General features: G+C 40.0%; 1 protein-coding gene across 2 annotated transcripts in view; it reads right to left on the bottom strand.

Annotated features, from left to right (window-relative positions):
• Window positions 1-2,658: 2,658 nt before the first annotated feature.
• CERS6 (ceramide synthase 6) overlaps window positions 2,659-24,491 on the bottom strand; it is a 321,027-nt gene continuing 299,194 nt past the window's right edge. The window contains exons 9-11 of one of the 2 annotated variants that reach the window (XM_039248790.1): window positions 7,004-7,160; window positions 6,442-6,465; window positions 2,659-3,965 (exon numbers count right to left, since the gene is read on the bottom strand). In XM_039248790.1, the coding sequence (XP_039104721.1) occupies window positions 3,813-3,965; window positions 6,442-6,465; window positions 7,004-7,160 (334 nt within the window). In that variant the 3' untranslated portion in view covers window positions 2,659-3,812. The remainder of the gene's footprint in view (window positions 3,966-6,441; window positions 6,466-7,003; window positions 7,161-24,491) is intronic. The other variant, XM_039248791.1, reaches the window with a different exon arrangement.

The raw sequence follows: 24,491 nt of genomic DNA, 5'->3' as shown, positions 1-24,491 counted from the left end.
CAAAGGAAAAAGAAATAGGCTAATCAGTATCTTAAGACCTCAAATATCACATGAAATGTAAACATTTAACCTTTTATTTCCAAAGGATTTCTTGAAGCCTCTCTGGACATAACAACATCATCACAGACACAAAAAGAATCTTTTAACACCTCTGGAATTATTCTGTACACTTCAAATTAAGGAAAAATACTCAAATATTCAGGCAACTTTGGCATTAACATTTCTAAGAAAGGGAAAAAATAACTATCGATGCAAAATCACGAACAGAATGGGAACAATCATGGGTGTCCATAAAGTTCTCTCTGAAGAGCTCTTTTGCAAAGACTTGGGTGAATTGAACTGAAATCTCATTTTTTACTTCAGCCCAAATAGCAATGAGGTTGAAATACACAAAGTGGGAGATCCGCTTTGATTTCCTAAGGTGAAAGCATTAAGCTTGCTCAAATCCAACTTCTATCAAATACTCAGAATGGAAAGTCGGCAACAGAACTGGACATTTTGAGGTTCACCCACCAGTGTGGCTAAACGTGGTCTGATTTTCTCTCACTGAAGAGTTATTTCTCTGACCCAACTGCTTGCTTTCTTTGGGGAGCCCACCTTTCTTCCTAGTTCATTTTTGTCAGATACCTGTTTCATTATCAGTTGGTACCTCAGGACACCAGTGTCTCCAGCCTGACAGGAGTTGGATGTTAATAAAACCCTAGGGTGAAGCAGCAACTACATGCATTTTTTCCCCAACATTCAGCTTAATAATCCAAAATACTGACAGTTACTCCTCTATTATCAGCATTTGTACCACTGAACTTGGAAATGTGAACTACATTTGGCTTATACGCTGACCTTAGGACCTCTGTGATGGTAGCTCTGAGGCAAGAGACCGAAGGGATCCCACCACTCTCAGCTGGGTAAGTAGTATGAACAGGAAGGAAGTTGAGAGGGTGGTGGGAACTTTCTATAGTACACAATGGATAGTTTTTATGACAAAAATATGGATAATGATGAGTTTGGGATATTTTGGTTTTATCATGGTTTTGGAGAATTACACGTGTACATACATAGATCACACATGTTCATATCATTTACTGACTCAAGGCCAAGTTCTACTCAATTTTCTACCTTTTTTCCCCACTAAGAGATCTAGAAAAGCTATAGCATTAGAGAATAAAATATTACTTTTTCTAGACTCCTTCCTACATATCCCTTGGTGCCCTGGGAAGGTTTGAATATGACCAGGAGGAAGGAGATCTCAACACAGGCTAAATTAATTAACGGGAAACAACACTCTCAGTAACCTACAGTTGAATTTACAAAATACACTTCCAAAGCTATAGCCTGGCACAAGGAGAAGATAAGATATCCCACATATTTTCCTCTCTCAGTCTTATCATGCTACCATGGGGGAGAAGTAGACAGAAATGTATTATTTTTCATCTTAACAGACCTACAAACACCACTTCGATTAATCAAAAAGAACTCTTTGCCCTAAAATGCAACATCAAATAAAAATCTATAGATAGATAGGGGACTGTGTTAACATCACTGGTCACTGAGGCTCCGAGTATTCTCAGTCCTCTTTCTAGGTGACTTTTCGGAAAAACAACAGTTTGCTTAGATGTGCCTTTGCTGAGGACAGACTCAATTTACTTCATTTCATGCAACTCTTCTAAACCATTAATTTACAAGCCAATCTTTTCAAATTATTCTCCTGTGGTGGGGGGTCACATGATTCAAATTTGAACACATTGTGGTTCTCTGGTTTATTTCCCCTATTGAGAGGACTTGCTCAAGACACTAAAGCAAGGTACAATTCAGTCTTCATTTCCACATTTTAGTTGATCAGAAAGGAAACTTTCACCTCAAAAATTTTCAGCTATATAACATGCTTGCCATTCCATTTGATATATCTGCATTTTAGCAGATGTTCAGACGACTAACAAGGACTATTGATGTTTTATGACTGGTCTCAAACCATCCACAACTTACACTCCTAGACATATTCCTGTTTTGTGAAAGAAAATAATAAGGCTTTACAAGAACAACTAGTTGCATTGTTTTCTCAACAAGCAGATATATGTCTAAGGCTCTTTAATTATTACTGTGGACCTTATCAGAAACATACGATGTCATATATTATAGGTGGGGAAAGATTTAATATTACAGTGTGACGTTTTTGTTTGGGAGTATTATTTTAACTATTAACTCACAGGTTGCGGATTGTGAGTGCAAAGATTTATCTCAATTTTTTCAAAAATTAGAATTGAATGTGTATGGCTGTAAGCAGGACATGCGCTCCCTACTATTTCTGCTGTTGTCTTTACTATCCCCTGACTCACATTTATCTTATTGCACCATGGCTCCTGACTCTTGTTTTGTTTCTGAAATAAGTGTTTGTAATACCTTTTTATTCCCTCTTACCTAGAAGTGGAAGTAGAGATAAAGTCTTTGGTTTATGTGTATGGTTTTCTTATTTATACATAAATAACACTGCCATGTAGGAGGCTATAGCAACTTACTTTTCAGCAATCTTACTCACTGCTGATACTGCCATAGTCTAGTAGAATTTTTATTGTTTTTTTTTTTTCTGGAAATAGCTTTTATTTGAATAAAAATTCTTAGAAACTGAACAGATCTTCAAAGAAGCAAACCAAAGGGCTTCAAGTGCAACACTACTCAGTTTCTAATAACAGGAGAGTCACTGTGGGTCATGTTTAAGGAGAAAAGACAAAGAATAAAATCGTCCTCCTCCCATTGGCTTTATTTTGCTCAGAAAAACTAGAAACAAGAAGATCAAGTACTAGGTAGGGCACTTCCTCGAATGCTGGTTGCAATAAAGTGCTTTGCACTAGAGGTGACCTTTGCCAACTGTTCAAAATCTCCTTTGCTGTCCCAAAATATGCTTAGCTTCTTTTTTTCATGATATGACAGAAGACTGTGGTAATTATAGGAATAGTGCTGAAATCTGCTTGAAATAAGCTGTTCTCTGTTATTGTCAGATCACAAATTCCCAATAGTAAGAGTGACTTCATTGTTTGTAACTATGTCCTTAAGCAAATGTCTTCCTTCAGAGCCAAAGCACTGACCTCATGATAGGGAATTAAAAAAAAAAAAAATCTCTGTAACTTACAACGTTTATCTCCAACTAGCTATCATACTCACTAAAGAAATCGTGGCCGTTTGCACAAGAAATAATGCCTATTCCAAACCATACTCTTTAATTTGAACTGCTAATTGACCACAAAGAGTGACAATTAAAAAGCCTAACTCATCCTGATTAAACTTTACACGGGAAAATGGTCACTGAGACTATATAAGCAATTTCAAAACAGGCACTGTAACACAAAGAAAGCAAACCTATTTGGAGCGGTAAGAGATTCTTGCACTGGGTTTTGCTTGCTCTAAGTGACAAATTAAGCTGATGCTCCTAGCGAACTGAGTTACAGCAATAGAAAGGGGTAGAAGCAGATGGAATATCTCCCTCACTGTCATGAACCCAGAGAGTAAAAGGAGTGAGGAAACCCTCTTTTGTCCACAGGTTTACAAACAAATACGAGATATAAATAATATTCTAAGACAGTACAAATGCAAATACTGTTCCCTTGTGTCAATTACATACAGCATGCCTACATATAGAGAATGGTAATTCTTTTTCATTCACAGACAGGACATATGGCAGTGCACTATTCAAAATGCTTTGATATTCCTAATTTTTGTTTCTGGTGCTGAGATATAATGAAAGGAACTACATTTGCAACTTATGAAATCCTTCCAGGAACAAACAGTTCACTTTGTTCGGGACTTGTAGTTTTGAGTAATTAATCATCCACTGAGCAAGACCCAGTCAGGAGATACCCATTGGTACCACTGGTCCCGTTGGTGGTGGTCACAGTGTGGGGGTTCTTTCCTGGAGGTTCTGAATCTTCTTCATCTGAGCTAGACTCAATATCACTTCGATCATCCTTGGACACCTGTGGAATGAAAGAAGGTGAACGTAACCAGCTCCTAAGGAATCATTAAAGTACAGCACGCTCAGAAGTACATGTAATCACACATGAAGGGAAACAGATCCAAAAGTTAAAAGTCAAAAAGGGTAAGAACATTGCATAATAGTAAGTTCTCCTTCACTGGAGAATATATATAATTTGAGTGACATATAATTCATATAATTTGAGTAACAAAGTCAGTTCTCAAGGATGATGGGCAGATTGGGGCATCAGAGGGAACTGGGCTAGACAGGCTGCCTTCTTTAAGGTACCTTTAGGCAATGAGAATGTACTAGACTATGGAATCCACTCTTACTGGCAAAGTACTACACTATACTATTGGAATGGCATTACAGAAATTTGGTACAAATGGATCAATTTACTCTCTGATGATCACATTCTCCATGAAAATCCCATAAAGGATTAACCACACTAATGGAGATATTCACTAGCTTAGATCATTTAAAAAGTCATTCTTATTTGGCTTTGTAATGCATTATTTTGTGATTTAATTTGTTTTCCTATTCTGTCTGCTAAAATTAAGCAGACATTTTGTTTTATATACTATGTAACAACTAATGGCAGCAGGAGGCATTTTTGGGAACCTGCTGGGTGAAGTCTAGTTGAAATATTTCCCAAAGAAAATCTATTGACCATTATTCCAAGGTTCTTCAATCCTCCACGCAGTCTCATTACATAATGAGGACCACAAACCCTGGCACCAGCATATTAATCTAGGCATTACCATAAAGGACAAAAAAAAAGTCACAGGATAACAAAATATTCATTTAGGGAGGGCTTAAGAAAATCCTCACCTACTTTTAAAATTAAAATTTTCAATCTCCTACCCGGTCTAAATTATGGTAAACAGTTTTACCCAACAGGCCTTAAGGCCCCTGAGAACCTGAGCACTGTTCACTTATTTTCAAAGTGGGATAGCAATAAGGACCTGGGGGCCTGGCTTCACTGGGTTTCCCAAATCTAGTTGCCTGTGGTTGTCTAAGACGTGCATTGACAGAGTCTCTTGGGAGGTACATCGGAATGAACTGGGGGCTTTTCTGTGTCACATCCTCTCTGTGCCACCACTGTCCCCAACGTGAGAAGCCATCATTGCTGCAAGACAACGTCAACTCTGTTGGGTGGGTGTGGACAGGACAGTGTGTGATCATGCATGCATGGCAGTTGCTCCTTTCTAACCAGAAACAACCAAATGAAAATGGACTTCACTCCGTTTACAGCCCTCTGAGATGAGACTGAACTCAAAAGGTCCATCTCCAAGATTTAGATACAGAAAAGCCAAAAGGACTGAATTATTTAGGATACTTTAACTTTAAAAAAAATGGGTCACAAAGATAACATGATAGTAAAGCACCACTACATTAAGAAATCCATTAGTCATAAATTAAGCTGCTAAGAGGAAAGAAAACTCCAGTTGCAAAGAGTGATTAATTTACATTTCCATGCTTAGTAAGATTATTTTTAATTGCATTTGGAAAAAAAATCTATACTTCTGTTACCTACAAGGAAAGGAATAATTTAGCATGTTGCAAGATAACCCATAGAAAAATGCTGTCCATAACACATGGCCACGACAAATTCCTACTGTTCTGGGTGAATAGCAATGGCAGTTAACATATTCTGAAGCCTGAGACTTGCAATAAAATAAATAACCATCTCTTTGTAAGACTGAGGAGTAATTTGGAGAGAACACAAGACATCTGGTGGAAACAGCAATGCAATAAAGAGACCAGTAATGGAATCTGCTGTGCTCTCGCATCTCCAGTTACTATTATATGATAATATTGTGCACATGGATGTAATTTGTATCCAAATGAGGAAAGGGTTTTTTTTTTTTTTTTCCAACAGAAATGCATGCTCATTTTAAAGAGGAAGAGGTCACAGAGAAAAAAAATGAACTTTTATCTCCTAACAGTTAATTGGTCAAAATATGTTGGATATATATTGGTCAAAATATGTTGGAAATATAAGAGCTGATGCTGCGAACTGGCTTCATAGTATGTGACTAGATGTCTCCAGCTCCGTGGAAGGGGCCAGGATGAAGTGGTCAGGGCAGAGCAGGCAGACAGCTGATGCTCCAACCTCTACTCTGGACCACGTTGAACCTTGCCCCAACTTAGTTCTGTTTTTCCTACTTGACTTTGGTCTATTTCTATTTTTTTTTTTTAGCAAACATGCTAAACACCAGTAAAAAATTTCCTCTCTCCTCCTCCTGGATTGTGCAAAGTTTAGCAGGATGCAAGCTCACCCAAAGGGCACGGACTGAGCTGTTTCTGGTATCCTTTGTACCTGGTGGGAGCCACATCTCAGTTAAAGCCTCTGGTCAGTGCCAACAGGTTAGCCAGAACAATATGCATGGAGACAAAAGCCTGGGTGCCCCTCCAACAGGCGAGAGCAGCACCCAGGACAAGGACAGAGAGAGAGAGAGATCTGAGGAACTTACATGTAAAGGGTTCCACTTCCCAGCCTTCCAGGGTGGCAGAAGGAAGAGAACAAACAACAAAAGTAAGAAAATGTCACAGAGAACATTCTGGAAGAGCCAGTGCTCTCAAGAAACTTTATTTGAATCAGCCTCATGAGTCCCTATTTAAACAAAGAGATTTAGCTAAGATTTATTGGAAAAACCATAAATGGACATACTGCATCAAGCAACCCTTTTTATAAAGGAAAGAAGTTATTAAATTACTCCTTGGTAGAAGTTTAATCAGAGAAGAACCATGGGAGACAGAGGGAGAGAAAGAACACAACAAATAACATATCATCATTAAATCTAGAATTACAAATACAGATCAGTGGGAATCATTATCAGAGCGATGCCACAAGTTAAAAAAAATTAACCAAACAGAAGAAAACACAAATTTGGTCTGTGTTTCTAGGAGGTTATGCTAAATCATAAAGAAAAAATACAAGTTTTGATGAATTTTGAAATAACAGTATTCTTATTGATAAAGAAGAACCCAATAAAACAACTTTCTGGGACATATCAGAAACAGGTTTTATCTTACCTTGCCTTTTGAAATAGCTTTGCAAGCTATTTTTATGATCAAGTAAGACCAGAAGCAGTTCAAGCCTTGTACTAGCAACAGCAGTAGGTTAAAAACCCACCAGGAAGGGTAAGGCCCGACGATCTCCCAGCTTTCAAATAATGTGGTATTTAACACCCTAAGGAAAAAGAGAAAGTAATCACTTAACACAGCAGTCCACTTCGCCTTCACGGGAACTGCAGTTAGTGCACACCAGCACAGGCCAACAATATCTCGCCCTGAAAGGATGCTCTGAAATGCGATCAGGTACTTGGAAGAGTCCTCGCTGGAAAGGTTTCCCTGGTTTCTTAATGCTCATTTTAATTCCAGCTGGACCAGTGTACTTCTGCTCCCCCTTCACTTCTGTTGTCATTTCTTCCATTAATTTCCATGAGGTTTTGGGTTGTCGTTCTCTCTCACTACTTGTCAAAAAGCCTGTTTTGTCTTCATCGTTGCTTCTGGTCTTTAAGTAAGTGTGAGGGATACCATTTGATAACGCTGCATTGCAAGAACAAAGGTTAATCCCAGAAACGCTAGTTAGGGAGTTTAAACTGTATGCCTAGTACAGTGGTGGTTAGAATATACTTAAGACCAAGCAAAATGTTTCGTAAGTAATTTGTTCTCTCGTAATCTACTATCAAGACCAGGATGGAGCAGCCACCTGGGGTAGGTACCGAGGGCTGGTTTCAGAGCTTTACTCTTGTCCCTGCTGCGTCCTCTCCGATGCCTTTAGAAGTTGATTCATGCCTTCTGGACTCATATTATTGCCAAAAAGAAGCATGGCACCCACGGAATTTCGCCATCACTCTGACTTCTTTTCTTTCCTCCTAAGCTTACTACAGGGCTTTGTCTGGAGATCTAAGGATGTTGACCAAACTCATCTAAGTGTATTTCCCCCATCTGCCACTGCAGTGCTTGCTGGGACCTGGGGAGAGGCTAGGTGGACAATACTTAGTGGCTAACGGGTAGGGATGGAAAACTCAAAAGACATAGGCTACTCCCACAAGAACAGAAGACAGATATAAAGAAAATTTTAATATAAGAGTGTGATGTGGGGCGCCTGGGTGGCTTAGTCGGTTAAGCGTCCGACTTTCGCTTAGGTCATGATCTCGCGGTTCGTGGGTTCAAGCCCCGCGTCGGGCTCTGTGCTGGCTGCCAGCTCAGAGCCTGGAGTCTGTTTCAGTCTGTGACTCCCTCTCTCTCTGACCCTCCCCTGCTCACGCTGTCTCTCTCTCTCTCCTAGAAATTAAAAAAAAAAAAAAAAAAGAGTGTGATGAGTGCTTTGAGGAGGTTAAGAAAACTGCTTTGTTCACAAAAGGAAAGAAACTCACTTAATTTGCACTTGGGATGAGAAGTAAAGAAAAAAGGAGTGGATAGTAGACACAACTATGTTCCCATCCCTAATTTCAGAAACCCACATTTATAGGCCAGAAGGAGATGCACAAAGTATGTTTCTGATCCTGTCACACTGGTGGTCTCCTGAGACCAATGCAGAAAAATCAACAGTATGGAATTGAATTTTACAATTCATTCTAAGTGTGTTACTCTGTAACATAGTACAATTCATTCTGGTGGAAGGGGACTAATATTAGGAAATCTGTTAATATAATGTATTACACATCCATGGGACAAACTGGGACAAACCCAGTTATTTCAGTAGCACTGAAAGACATTTGGTAATGTTCAATTCTCCACCGCTGATGTTTAAAAACTAGAACTCAAAGGATTTCCTTAATATGATTTTTAACCAACTCAAGTCAGCTGTTGTCACCATATTTAACAACACCAGAGTTCCTGCCTTTATAATCAGATACAAATCACGGACAGCCAGCATCACCATTATTAGTTGACACTATTCTGAATGTTCTGGCCACTGAGTATGGTATAAGGTCTAAGACTTTATTTCAAGTACATAAACATCAAATTTGTATAACTATTTTAGAAACAGCAAGCAATCAAAATTTCCAATTATAGGAAATGGTTAAGAAATTAGTTTTCATTTTTATTCCAGAAATTATGAACTCACTCAAGTATTAAACACGTTTTAAGAGTTTCTTATGATAGAGAAAAATATGTAATATCACCTCAACTTCATAAAAATAAATATTGTTGGCCTTTGAACCACACAGGTTGGGGGGCACCAACCCCTCATGCAGTCAAAATTCCATGTGAAACTTTTGACTTCCCTCAAACGTAACTACTAATAGCCTACTGTAGACTGCAAACCTTCCCGATAATACAGTCAACATATATTTTGTTTGTTACATGTATTATAATACCGTATTTTTACAATAAAATAAGCAGGGAAAAGTATTAAGAAAATCACAAGGAAGAGAAAATTCACTTACAGTACTGTATTTATTGAAAAAAAATCCATGTGTAAGTGGACCCATGTAGTTCAAACTTGTGTTGTTCAAGGGTCACATATACACATAGAGAATTGCACATATGTACACAGAAAAGCCAGAAAATTATAATTCCTTGAAAGGAATTAAAGCCATTATAGAATTTCTTTGGTGAATTAGGGAATTTAGCATTTTCTTCTTTACATTCTTCTTTTTCCCAAATCCATTACAAGTAATTAGAAAAAAATACAAGTTATTATTTTTTTTTAAAGGAGCACATTAGGATAAGCCTACATTCCAGACTTGTTCATTATCCTAAGAGGCAATCATCTCTTTACACACCAGCTTGCCAGTCCAGGGTCAAGAGATCTAAGTAAGGTTCAACTCTCTGGCAGCAAAGGAGGACCCATGCACCTTACACTTTTCTCTCTCCAGCACCTTGCAGAACACCTAGAAGTAACATGCTTGCTGGACATGTTGGTTGACTGTGTGTGTGTTTAGTAATCAAATAAATAGGCATTCACAAGGCAGCTCTGGAATAATAACAACTTTATTTCAGAACCAGCCCTGCTTCCTGACATACTGTATGTTCTGACATTCAGAGGAAACCTAGTTTCATTTGAACAGAAAGAGGTCCTGTAGAAATAGCAACAATGATTGCATCATGCGATTCATTATAAATCAGCCTTTGCTGGATCACAGGTTGAGAGCCTTTTCACCATTATGATTTACTTGACTTAATTTGAACAAGGTGTCATGCAGTCACTGGTGACACGGCATTCACATTAATTTCTGAAACGCTGCATCAGAATTCATAGGCTTTGCCATGACAATCAGTGGCACCTCTGAGATACTGCTCAAAAGTAATGGGATTTCTTTGAAAATTGACTTGGATGCCTGCAGAGACACTTGGGAAAATGCACTCAGTGCACCAAGGGGATATATCTCTCTGTGAGAAGCTTGGTAAGAAAAACAATATATTATGAATTTAAACTGGGGAGAGACAAGATATCGTTATGCCACCTGCACTCTGAAAAACAGCAAATTCAGGAAATGGGGCCTTGGTTTAGCTACATAATGTCTGATGAGGAAACTGTTCCTTTTGGTCAAACTGTTGAAATGGTGATTACAGGATTTTATCCTTTCTTGGAGGTTAGGGTTGGGGTATGTACTCTAATGATGCTATTGCAAATATATGGAGATGGAGCTCTGAACAGGGGTTATCTCTAAGCACTGACACAGAGAGGCTTCTGGGATGCTGGAAACGTTCCAGATCTTGATCCACATGGTGATTATGAGGATTATACATATGTAAGCTTCACAAATATAAAAATGTATCAAGCTATATACTGAACAGTTGTGCACTATACTGTGAATCATACCTCAATGAAAGAAAATGGAAAAAGTACTCTGTGGACCAAATGCCGTCAACCTCTGGCTTGCATAATTACCAGTGTTTCCCACCTCCCCTTCGCCCCCACAATAATCCGGGTTCAACATATGGCTTCAAAGAAAATAGATTATTTTTTCTTTCCCAAGTAATGGGCTACAGTGTCAAACCTACTGCTGCTGCTCAAATCACGTGGTAGTTTGGAGCCATTTAGGGACCAGAAAGGACCATTTTCCTTTTCATTAATGTTAGGCTCCCTTAACCACTAGATGGCACATCACGCATGTATAAAGCACACTCAAATAGGTCTATTCTACCAGAACTGTCTGCCTAGGTGTGGCTCCACCCACCCCCAAAAATCATTTGATCTTCGGGTTACACTCTTCTTTCTAAGAATCTTGCTAAACAATGGAATGAGGAGGCTTCAGTCTGCAGTTATTTCTTCCTGCATGATTCCTGACGCTTTGCAGGGCAAAGCTGAGCTCCAGGTAATTTTTTGGTGATAGGCAGATGTACCAGTTACTACCTCAACAGATAGTTTAGCCTTGATGAGTTATTTTAATGGATGTTTAATGAATTAGAAGATTTTAAGTTGACTATGCCTTATAATTACCTGTGCTCACACTTCCCTTTTTATAGATTCTTCATCTTAATTTAAGATCCTAGGTCAGGGATATGGACATTCATGCACGGGAAAGTTTACAACTTTTTTTTTTTTTTTTTTTAAGCAAAAACAGATTCATTTTAATATATTTAAGGACTTATTCATATTCTAAGCATTAATGTGACTTTTATTCTCCCCTTAAGCCTCAGAATTCTGGACGTCTCATAATGTAACACAGCACAGTGTAGAAAGGCCTTCACTGTTGTCTCATTTGGAAAAAGTATAACCAATGCTTCATTTCTTCATTGTTATGACTGCCAACTCAAAGTTTAAGTTCATTATCTTTAATATATAAGGTCAGATGAATGGTCTCACTTTTGGGCTCTAATCTTACTTTTAAAATATTATAGGAGTTTAGAGGTAGGACCATATAATGGTGATTGAGATTTAAAGAGAGACCCAGGTTCTCTTACTATGTGAGTGAGTTACAAGTGAATGTTTATGATGAGCCCACACCCCTGACCACAGCAAGCAACCACAAACTTTGCCTCACTCCCTCTCTCCACCCCTACCAAAGAGCTCGATCTGGGCCTTGGGTTGGGGGTTTCTGGAATGATCTATATAAAAACCCCAAAAATAATTGGACCCATATCTAATATCCAAAGAGAGTCAAGATTCTTCTCCAGAAGAATCAGGGTCAGGGTCTCATTTTGAGTACAGTTGCCTAATGTAGAGTAGAGTAGATTAAAAAGTAAAATTTGCTTTACAGTCAAAATTAAGGTGTTCCTTATTTCAGAGCTTTCGAATGGTCTTGGCTTTGCTTTCCCAGACAGACTTCAATATATTTCATGATGTGTGGATCTCTGGCATATATTTTCATTTGAACCTACATAAAACACAAATGCAAAGTAGATCTGACCTAAACATGGTCAATAATCTACTGGTATGTTTTGCTCATGTTGAAGTAGATGCTGATAGAAAAGCACATAAAATTTACTCTGAACAGAAAGGCTGGGTACTTAATACCTGAAAAAGAAGAGTCTGACCATTAATTCACTGTGATATGCAATGCTCTTTTTCCTGGTTCTCCTAAGGTAATAAAAGCTTGAGACCTAAACAATGATCTTGCTCAAGTGTTGCTTCGTCAAGGCTGCAAAAGGCTTAAAACCACACTTGTAATTTTCTTTTAACAAGATAGTCCCACCAGCAGCTCAGATTTTTCCAAAATGCTGTAGTCTGTTAGCAAGTTGTTTAGGAGGAAAGCTTTGGGTAGCTTGTAGCATGGGTACCTAATTATTTTTAATAATAGATTCATGAAGTTTGTAGTAGACAGAGAAGTAATTTCTCTAACAGGAAGCTCAACTTGAACATGGATGGACCATCTTTTATTTAGCAATGGACATACCCATTCTGCCATATTCCTGTCTGAATAAAAGACTGTGGGGTCAATCATTTATTTTTATTTTTTGGTCCTAGCTTGGCCAGACTTAGGAACCGGTCACTTACACTCTTGTAAGTGGTGACTTCCTGGCTGGGGCAGATGTTTTTCTCAAAATTAGTCATTGTCGTCATGGTGCTCCATTACGGTCTGTTTGCCTGAATTCCCAACCCCTCCACTACCTGGTCCACTTGTCTATGTTACTGATCTGTCAACCTGAGACCCTCTAGCTAAGGTCGTGTCCTTCAGAATGTATCCTGATTCCGACATGCTTGTTTTCAACACTCTGCCTAGCTCTTTGTGCCCACAAGCCCCTTAAAACAGACTTTTGCTTGGTTCTCTATAGCGATTCTTTATTGAATAATTACTGTGTGTTGAGCACTGTGCCAAACATATTAAACACACTGTTTTACTTAGTCCTTTCTACATCTCTGTGAGATCCCTGTATAGTAGTAATACTTATACTAGCTAATATTTATTGAGCAGTAACTATATGCTAGGAACTGGGCTCAGGGTTTACATGATTCATTTAATCCTAATATTTTTGAAGTATCTGTTTTACAGATGAAGGAACTAAAACACAAGGAAAGTAAATAACTTTTCCAAGGTCAGATCTAGTAGGTGGGGGTCAGCTGGGATTTGAACCCACCTGTCTACTGGTCTGGGCCTACTATCCCTGCAGTCTTTATTCAGCTCCTCCAGACCTTTCCTTAGTCATTCACCCTTGGCCCCGGCACAGGGCCAGTCACTGCCATGTTACAAACACACCTGTGTACACAAACACACCTGTGCTTTAGCAGTTGTGCTTCCTATGGCCTGTCATTCTCTGTTCTTCTCTCCTGAGACTTTTATCCCTTGGGTTCATTACCTGCTTTGTGATAGCTATACCCTTCTTGCTTAAATGATCCATTTGGGCTTATTTAACTGGTTTTCCCACTGTGGCCCACCCCATTCAAACCTTAAATCCTGACACAGAATGATCTCAATTACTGGACATCATATAATGCCTTTCACCAATACCTTGTCATGCATATGGAATATTTCCGATATAAAAGCAAAGATCTTGTTCTAAAAGTGGGAGAAAGTAGGAGAGACAGGCTTGTGCCTCTTGGATAGGTAGAATCTAAGAGAGTCTGAGATTCCAGGAAATCATTCTCCAGTTTCCTAAAAGAAGTATAAAACCATCACCCCATCATTGTAGAGTCAGGCTGGAAGACCAGGTTCTGAAACCTCTCCTTTCCTGCTCTTTCCCTGAAGGGCTGCTTTGTGCTTATGTCCACTGTAGGGACCATTCCAAGCAAGGCCAGTGACAGGTAATGCTCTTGGGCCAACGTGGAACACGAGAATCTCACAGCTTGCCGTAGGAGTTCTTTGTCCTTTTCTCCCTTTTCCCTTCCCTTGGGGATCTGAGCCGTAATTTTTTTGTAGCAGTGAGAGAAAACAAAGGCCAAACACACACCAGCGTGGAACTCTGGTTGTGAGATTCTTTCTCCTTTCTTCAAAGTTTCTGAGTCTAATCAATTAACTCTAAGTAGAAAAGACTGACCATCCCTAGAGTCCACTGAACTTGTTCCTGAGGGGAGCCACTGGGCTCTGGCAAGAAGTGCAGAAGGAAGGTCTACTGGTCTTATAGGAAGATGTCATTTACAGTGTGGCTATTTACAACAGGCACATAGGCTGGTATAGTTATTTGCTTCTGGGGAGTGAATATCTTCCATTTGGCTTCCCATTCCAGGCAGTGGCTGGTAGCTGGGGCTATCTGCATTTTCTCATTAGCTTTTTACATAGCACTTTCTGTGTGGGAATGGCTTTAAAGTCAGAAGAGTCTGCAGTGTGGTGGGTCCATGGTTATTCCCTTGATTGCAGCTCATGGTGATGTGGTCTGCACATACCCTAGAAAATGAAATGAGGTGTGCAGCACCCATATTCATGCCTATGTGCTGGGATTTCTATGGGGAGATAAAAAATGAACATCTCTGGAGATGAATGGTAAGCAAGCATTAGTAAAATACATCACCGTGAATCAACTGAACTATTTAAGAGAGCCTGAGTAATTGTAATACTTCCATTTGAAAGCTGTTCAAAGAATTTTCATGTTTATTAGACTGTGTCTCATTGATAATAACCTATAAAATTGGCAGGTCAGGTAAGACACCAACTTTTTGGCCAGGAGACCAGGATCTTAAAGTCTTATTTAATTATCCAAGGTCACAATATTGTAGTTTTGTTGTTTTTAATTTAAACAGATTATCGCTTGGTCTTCTCTTTTTAAAAATTACATCACAACAGAGGATATGTACTCTCCATAAAACTTTTAGCAAAGAGGAGTTAATAGGGAGGTTCAGAAGACATTGTGTTTGGGCTGGCAGGCTAGCAAGACAGGAAGAATGCAGCCCATCTGCCTCCTAAAAATCCCTTGAGAAGGTTCCAGTACAGTCTTGGCTCAAGGAGAATTTCCATATTTAATTATTCAGGAATCCACCTCTACCCAGTGCAGAAGGTTGAAGAGAGTTGGCCTTACCTTAGAAACTCTGTATCGGGACTTCTTGACCCTACCTTCATCTGTTTAGAGGCCTGTTTGTGAGATCTTTCTGCCCTAACAAGTTTTCCTAGAGTAATGAGTCAGGTAACAGGTTAACCTGAAATTACTAGAAAAGAAAAAGATCCCCAAACTGAACAACTATTAATTATGTATTTTCAAAGAAAAACATCTATATCCTCACTAGTGTATACATGTTCTCTGGTCCTTAAAAACAGGCCCACTCACTAGCTAGCATGTACCAACTGAGTGGTAGGTGTAAAAAGTAAGCTAAAGAATATTTGCTGCTAAAAAGTAGACCCTCTCTCCTCCTCCTTCCTGACTGACTTCCTTCTTCCTATATCCCATGTCTTCTTAGCTTTGAGACTCTGATCATAATTACTTCTTTCTGGAAGAAAGACCATATTTTCATAGGGTCACCCCAGTGTTTGATGCTTGGCTTTCCAACTCTCTGGAAAACTCTGACTTGAATGATGTGTCTTGTTCATCTTGCATGATGCTCCCTGTCCTGACTCTGGCCCCTCATCCCTCCCCACACTAAGCCATGCCCTTGCCTGTAGGCAGAGATGGAGGGTAAGCAGTGCTTGCAGGAGAGAGGAAAGAAGGGTCTAGTTTCTGACTCCTACCTAGGTTGTATTAAACCTCACTCCTAGTTATTAGCTCTGTGTATGGGGATATGATTTGGTGTGTGGCATTTCTACACATGTAAGAAGTCACACTGTACTGGATTCTACTGACCTCATCTCTGAAGTGCTGCCAGCACTTTTATTGTCTCTTTCTGTTTTTATTGAAATGTTTCTAGAATTCAATATTTAATTTTATCTTTGAGAAATATTCCAGAAAATTTTGGAAGTGCTGCTGCAAGGAAAAAATGTATCACAGGTCTGCAGTCTTGAGGGACACTGCACTGTACTCTTTATCAAGAGATACAGTAAATGTGTCTTAAAGAATTGCCTCCCAACCATGAGAGACTCTTGAATGCTGACAAAAACTGAGGACTGATGGATGTGGGGGGAAGGAGGGATGGGCATGGAGGAGGGCACTTGTGGGGATGAGCACTGGGTGTTATGTGGAAACTAATTTGACAATAAACTATTTGTAAAAAAAATAAAAATAAAAATAAAGAATTGCCTCCCTATAGTATACCAGAGCTGACAGAACCAAGCTGTAAGATGCAGAAAATCAAGGAAAATAAGCAAGCACCCACCACTCCCACCACAAAAGGGGAAATAGAAAGAAAAGAGAGAAACAAACTCTAGGAGAGTGAATGCAGAGATTTAGACAAGAAAAAATTGCTTCTGCAGGCTTCAAGAGTTTGAAAGAAAAATAGCAAATATAAAACCATATGCATTGAACAATAACAGGGCAACTGATAAACAAAAACTCTTATCATCGTAGGATTCTGGCTAAAAAAAGAATAGAAATCATGTTAACTGGTAGTACTTCCAAAGAATGGACATGCTTGGAAGTGTGGGTGGTAAGTGAGCTTACATCGGAATCTAAGAACGGTGGTATTGAGTGTTATGTGTGAACCAGAAGTGTAAACACCTGGATTCTACACTCAGTCTTGCATTTATAGTTGCTATGATGTTGCGAGTCTTCCCCCCGCCCCCCACCCCAAACCAAAGTTTCCTCATCTAAAAATAAAAGATAAGATGATTACTAAATGTTCTTTAAACACTAACATAAATAGGGATACACATTCTTATGTTTTTAGATTTATCTAAATTTTGATGTTTTCTGATTATTTTCTCCATGAATAAGAGACCCACATCATTGATGCGATCCTCTCAAGTGAGTGACACTCATTTCTCTGAATCTAAAATGGGACAACTAAGGCCAAGAACATAGGAAAGGTTTTGTTTCATTTTACTTCTAGAAACATGGGGAAAAGTAAGAAAGTAGAGGGGTACCTGGGTGGGGTGGCTGAGTTGGTTAAGCATCTGATTCTTGATTTCAGCTCAGGTCATAATCTCACACTTTGTGAGATGGAGCCCGGCGTCAGAGCTCTGCACTGATGATGTGGAGCCTGCTTGGGATTCTCTCTCTCCATCTTTCTCTGCCCCTCCCCAACTCATTCTCCGTCCCTCCCTCTCTCATTCAAATAAATAAACATAAAAGAAAGAAAGTCAAAAGCAAGGCAAAATGTTTAAAATCCCATCTTTAGGAAGGGGCCAACGAAGGCTGTAAGGCCTTGAGAAACTGCCATATTTATGACAGCAAACCTCTGCATAACTCTGGCTCCAGGTACTCTGAAAGAGTGGGGGCAGCCCTAGCTGTTGGCATCAGGGCATTTTTTATCTGAATACAATGGCTACAGAATTCCTTAGTAAGCACTCAGCTAAGCTTTCTTGCAGCTGCCAGCTATGTGCTGAGTTCCTTGCTGGTGCATGCCGTCAGTTGCTTCTATGTGCCACCAGGCAGTCAGGAACACATACGTGACTGGGCGTGACTTGTCGCTGGAAGTATACGCACAGCCCCTGGCTCACATTCCTGTCCGAGCCAGCAACGCTGGGAGCTACCAACAACCAGTTTAATGATGTTGCTCTCTTTTATTTTCAATCTGTGTGAAAGACTTGAGGCACAGACTGTATAACTTGACGCCGCTGGACACATACCACTGCCAAAAACAATATTCTTAAGATTTCCCCCCTGTGATCAGTATATACCGCTACATGTTGACTACAAAAAAAAAAAAAATGACATTTCCAAAATTAACAAGACACCCTGGGTCCTCTGTCATCAATCCATGCAACTATATCCCTGACGGGAATTTTAAGATGAATAATACTCTATACTCAAAGACCTTACACATAAGAGAAGGAGAACAGATATATGCATGGGTTGTTAAGGTAGAGTATCTTAATAGAATAGGTGTTCCAGGCAAAGGGAGTATGTTGAGCAAAGGTTTAGGTAGCCTGGAAAAGCAAAGAATGTACACAAGGAACCAAGAATAGTTAAAACTGGGTAGCTGTCATGCAGTCGCGAGAGAAGGAATGTTGGATTGCATGACTTTGTGGAAGGTCTTTCTTGCTAGGAAGAGAAATTTGAATTTACAATGGATAGCAAGGGAAAGTCCTAGATGATTTGGGGATGGGTAGGATGGGGCTGGATTAGGCCCTGATTTGGAAAGAATCTCACAAAAACTGTGTTTGGAATGGTTTCCATCAGGAGAGGGAGGCTACCACAGAGACCTTGGCAAGAGGACACAGGGTCTCAGAAACAAGAGGAAGGGAGAGAATAGCATCTGTGAGAGACACGGCTGCTCTTCAGAAATAGTGCCCAGTGACTGGAGCTCATGGAAACAAATACTCCAGAATAGTACAGCGCAGAGGCAGAGAAGGAAGAAGAGGAAGAATGAGATGTTTCATGTGAGAACAAAGCCCTGATTTATTTATTGAAATAGCACTGGCTCACATAATGAGAGTTTATACCCCATCAACCAGTAGTGCTCTGTGTTCTGGTATAGTACCCGGGTGGTGCCAGACCACATCCTAAGCCACATCCTCAGTTCTTTTCTCTTTAGGAAGGTAGTCAATTCACTTTTAACAATGGATTGTTAGTATCCTGGAAAATAATAAGTTTCCTGTCCATCTTAAAGCCCCCAGGTTCTTTTCACCTGATACTTATTGCTGTAACTTCACATGGTGTATTGGCCATTAGTATCAGCTTTGAGGTAATAGGGTTTTTGATCAGGGTCACTGCTATCATCGATATTTAGCTGAGTGACACACACCTATCTTTTGTATAATATGGAGACAAGCAAAGATAGCAAGGGAAGCTTGGCTAATTGTTTGGTAACCAAGAAAGTTAAATGGAATTTGTTTTATCTTTAATTAAGTTTGTACTGTTTGTCCAACACAGCCCCCACTGTGGGGGATCCATATTAGTGTGCCTTACAGAACTCCTAATCTAGTTGGGGAGCAGGGGTCGGAATATAAATTGGCAAACTGCATTTTGTGGGTAATGTTACAATATGTATCAAAATGGGCACATCCAACGAGCCTGTGATTCTATGTCCAAACATTTGCCCTAAGGAAGTAATCAGGGATTTGTGAAAAGATTTAGCCATAACGATGTGCACTCAAATACTATTTATAACAGCATACTACTAAATAATGTCCCAAAATAGGGTGCTCATAAATAAACAATGACCTTTTAATAAAATGAAATAACTCAGGGGTGCCCGGGTGGCTTAGTCGGTTAAGCGTCCGACTTTCGCTCAGGTCATGATCTCGCGGTTCGTGGGTTCGAGCCCCGCGTCGGGCTCTGCGCTGACTGCCAGCTCAGAGCCTGGAGCCTGTTTCAGTCTGTGACTCCCTCTCTCTCTGACCCTCCCCTGCTCACGCTGTCTCTCTCTCTCTCTCTCTCCTAGAAATAAATAAAAAACATTAAAAAAAATTTAAAAAAAATGAAATAACTCAGCAGCCAATAAAATTATGTAACAGAAGAACATTTAATGAAATAGAAAAATGCTTATAACACAATGTTAAAGGAGAAAAGCAAAGCTGTAACACACTGTGTGCAGAATGATCCCATTTTGGTCAAGAATAAGACGTAATTTCTTTTTGTTTTAAAAATTTTTTTTAATGTTTTTTATTTATTTCTAGGAGAGAGAGAGAGACAGTGTGAGCAGGGGAGGGTCAGAGAGAGAGGGAGTCACAGACTCTGAAACAGGCTCCAGGCTCTGAGCTGGCAGTCAGCACAGAGCCCGACGCGGGGCTCGAACCCACGAACCGCGAGATCATGACCTAAGCGAAAGTCGGATGCTTAACCGAGTAAGCCACCCAGGAGCCCCCCCCCTTTTTTTTTTTTTTTAAATTTTAAGACGTAATTTCAAGCCCATGAAATGTCAGACATAAATACATCAGATTATGAACAGTAGTTACCTCGGAACTACGGGGCTGGGATTTTTCATATCCCATAAAATTTCTATTAATGAATATTTAACTATAATATGTATATAATCACATGAATAAATTGAGTTTAAGTTAAACTTTTGAGGAAACCACATGAGAATGATACTAGAGAGCTAAGTGCTAACAAAAGCCACCAAAGGTCTTAACTGGGGCAAAGAGTGCACAGACTTTCACAGAGCCACACGGATTTCCCGAGAGCCCCCTGCACTAAGTCTCAGAGCACAGTTGGGCAGCCTTGCTTGGCCAGATGCAGTTCTCCTCAGAGCCCCAGCTTCCTGCTCTGGATGAGAAGATAGGAATGGGCAGCACTTGTCTGCGGCGGCTCCCGCTGCTACCCCCTGACCCCTCAGGCTGGCATCCTGTATGTGAGGGGGAGAAGGAGTGCTCTCAGGGAGTACTGAGGAGTGAGGCCAGGGAAAAGCAGGGCACCCCAGCCACGGCAGAGTTGCTGGCTATCTGGGGTGGGCTATCCACAATGCTTGCCCCAAATACAGATGCTCTGATTACCTCTGAAGAGAGGAAGCAGCTCTGTGGGCTCATTCGTGGTCAGGGGTGGGGGATTCTGAGAGAGTTGAGAGGCCAACTTAAACACACGTCATTAGCACATCTGATCAATTCTGGCCCCGCCATGTGGGTTTGTTGGCACGTTTGGATCTGCTGTCTGAGTTCCTGAAATTTCAGGCTTGGTAACTGGCCTAAGAACTGTGAAATGTGCCTGGCCTCTGCACTCACCTTCTGTTACTTTATTATTTCATGGTTTTGTGAAAAAAATGTGCTTGGCAAGATATAGGCGAGAGCTTCTGGAAACCAGGGGTACAATACCCACATGAGCTTGTCTTGAGGGGGAGGGAAAAATGGAGAAGGGAATGGAGAAAGGGAGAGAAGGAGGAACGAAGGGGGAGAATGGACTGCTGGGGAAAGGAGGGGAGAGAGGAGGAGACTGGAGATCTGCTTCCCTGAGGCATGACCCGTGTCTGTGTCTTGAATGAAGGCCACAGGCCTTACCCAAACTCAGCCTGACATTTAATACCACCCACTTCTGGGATTAAATGTTACACTAATAAAAAGAGAGCCACAAGATAAATAATCATGCCTTCGAACTTGGGAGAGGGAAGTGCCCTTGCCGAGCCTAGGGCCTGAAACTTGAAAGCTCCTTCCACCTGTAATTTCCAGGATGGGGATTTGCCTGCTGTGACTTATTGGCTGGCAAACTCAGAGCAAGTGCATATTTGAACAATCCACTGAGGAAGAAAGAAACACAAACCCTCTGCCTGGGAGAGAGGGAAGGCAAACCAGAGCCTTCCTGGCCTGACTCCAGGGGCCTCTCTCAGGGAAGGCGTGCAGGCTCAGGAGCTGGGGAGCAGAGTTCTGTTACAGAAATCCCTACTTCAAACACATCAAAGTAGGGATCCTAGGGTCAGTCGTTTTATCTGGTAAAACTCATCTTTTAATACTTAAAAGACAGCATACAGAGTGTCTGGGGCAGGGGAGGGGTGTGGTTCCTATAAAAAGCAAAAAAAAAAAAAAATTCACTGAAAGGACAACACACTCTATCTGCTCCCACTAGTTATAGTATTTAGTTGTACTTATCCATTTAACCTCAATTGCCTCTTTCTATAGTCCCTGATCAAAAATAGAGTGCTTACAGGGGTGCCTGGGTGGCTCAATGGGTTACATATCCAACTCTTGGTTTTGTCTCAGGTCATGATCTCAGGGTTTGTGAGTTCGAGCCCTACATCAGGTTTTATCTCGCTCTCTCTCACTCTCTCTCAAAGTAAATACACTTTAAAAATAAAGTTGTTTTTTTTTCTTTTAAAGAATAGAGTGCATACAGTCACAAGCTGAAATATAAGGCTTCTACTCTCACAGACAGAAACAGCAATAGCCAAGGCCATACCTTAAGTCACGGAGGATGGTTTTTACACAACACTGGCTACCTGGGTGTGCAGGGCCTAGCACCCTGTCAGGAGGTGTAAGTGGCATTTGAGCAGCATCTGAAGCAGCTGTCATTCACATACATCACAGATGCTGATGTGACAAGCATCACAGCTCAAACGAAAAGTGGGCAAAGGATATGAACACAGTTCACAAAAGAAATAAAAATACAAATGGTTCATGAAAACATGGGTGGAATGTTCCACTGTGCTTATAATCCAATACACACACAATTAAAACAAGAGCTCTGGATGCTAAGTCTTAGGGGTTGATGTGTAATGATGTCTGCAGCCCAATTTCAGATGATTTGGCAAATGCAAGAGAAATGCAATACTGATAAATGCAGGTGAGGAGTATATGAGCATTCATTGTATATTTTCAGATTTTCTAAGGATTCAAACACATTCAACCTAACCAATTTATTAAGAGGTAACATTTAAAATATCAAATCATCATATGTGTATAAAAAAAGAACACAAACCACTGTGTTATTAAACATAAAGTAAAGCAACACTTATATGTGGCCAGATGTAAACTGGTGAAATATTTCTAGAAAATATGGCTATACATTTAAAGAATATTTTTAAATGATGGGGCACTTGAGTAGCTCAGTTGGTTGAGCATCCAACTTTGGCTCAGGTCATGATCTCTTGGTTCGTGGGTTCAAGCCCCACATCAGGCTTGCTGCTGTCAGTGCAGAGCCCACTTCGAATCCTCTGTTTCCCCTCTCTCTACCCTTTCCCTGCTTGCTCTCTCTCAAAAATAAAGAAACATTAAAAAATATTTAAAAATGATTTTTATCCTCATAAATTTAGTTATCTATCTTTACCTTTTTTTCTTAAATTTTTTAAAATTTTATTTTAGAGAGAGAGAGAGAGTGTGTGTGCTAGTGGGGCAGAGGGGCAGAGAGAGAGAATTTTAAGCAGGCTCCATGCTCAGTGCTGAGCCCAATGTGGGGCTTGATCCCATGACTCTGGGATCATGATCTGAGCTGAAATCAAGAGTCAGATGCTCAACTGACTGAGCCACCCAGGTGCCCCTGCAATACTGTTTATAATGGCAAAAAAATCCCAAATAAATGGTTAAAAATGGATACCTATATGGTAGGATATTATCTACACATTAAAATCACGTCTTCTATTTCATGACATGGGAAAATCCTCATAGTGTAATGAAAAGTGAAAAAAATTATTAAAATTATATGGTGTATGGTCCCTAATTTTCATATATATATGTCTCTCTTTATATATTTTATACACACATGTATAATAGGAGGTTAAAAGAAAATATTCCAAAGTATTCATATTGGCTACTTCTGATTCCAGGGACGGAAAATAAAATTTTCTGTATTTTACAATGTATGTATTATTCTTAGAGAAAACATTTAAAAGTCTTTTTCGAGGTGATTGTATAAGAAAATCTTATACAGTTGGTTGGCACAGGTCATGATCTCATGTGTGGGATCAAGCCCCACAGTGGGCTCTGCAATGACTGCTCAGAGACTGCTTGGGGTTCTCTCTCCCTCTCTCTCTGCTCCTCCCTCCTGCTCATGCTCATTCTCTTTCCCTCTCTCTCTTGCTCACTCACTCATTCACTCACAATAAGTAAAAAAAATATTTAGGGAAAACAAAAGAAAATCTTTACCCTTTCAAATTCAAAAACAGTGTCAGAGGAGGAAGAGGCCAAGCCAAATCTTCACTGCCAAGGCAGAACACCATTAGCAAGGCCCTAGCACACTGCTAGAAATGTCCAAGGCAGAGTGCTTCTGGGATGAAGCATATAACAAGTGCTCTACAAATACCATTTTTTTAAAACAAATATTTTTGGTTAGCAGATAAACATGCATGTGATTTCTTAACTATGTATATTCCAGAGTTTGGATAATGGATAATATTGATTGAGAATGCTCAAAATCAACTTTTAACTGGGATGGTGTTTTTCAAGGTAAAACTAATCTGCCTTAATCTGCAGAATTCAGAAACCTGGTTTCTCCACCTCCTACTTTGTGCTGTGTGCTTTAAGGAGCCTGGTCTGTAAGCCGGCCATTCCCAGTCTGGCTGCTCACTGGAATTCCCTGAACATGAATTCATAATCAGCTCACCATAACCAGCCTCCAGAGTCTAAGTTCAGTGCTCTGGGGTACAGCCTGGATGATAGAATTTTTAATAGGTTCCTGGATGATTTCAATGTGCAGGCAAGTTTGGGAACTAATTCAGTAGGGTTTTTTCTCTTTTGTTCTAATTCCCTTTTGTACTCATTTTAAAAAAATTTATAAACAATTCTGAATAACATTTTTACTG

This window comes from Hyaena hyaena, unplaced genomic scaffold, assembly GCF_003009895.1.
Source record: "Hyaena hyaena isolate Hyena2069 unplaced genomic scaffold, ASM300989v1 scaffold_317, whole genome shotgun sequence".
Classification (NCBI taxonomy): domain Eukaryota; kingdom Metazoa; phylum Chordata; class Mammalia; order Carnivora; family Hyaenidae; genus Hyaena; species Hyaena hyaena.
Note: the sequence above shows the minus strand (reverse complement) of the source record. Positions and strands in the feature narration are given on the sequence as shown.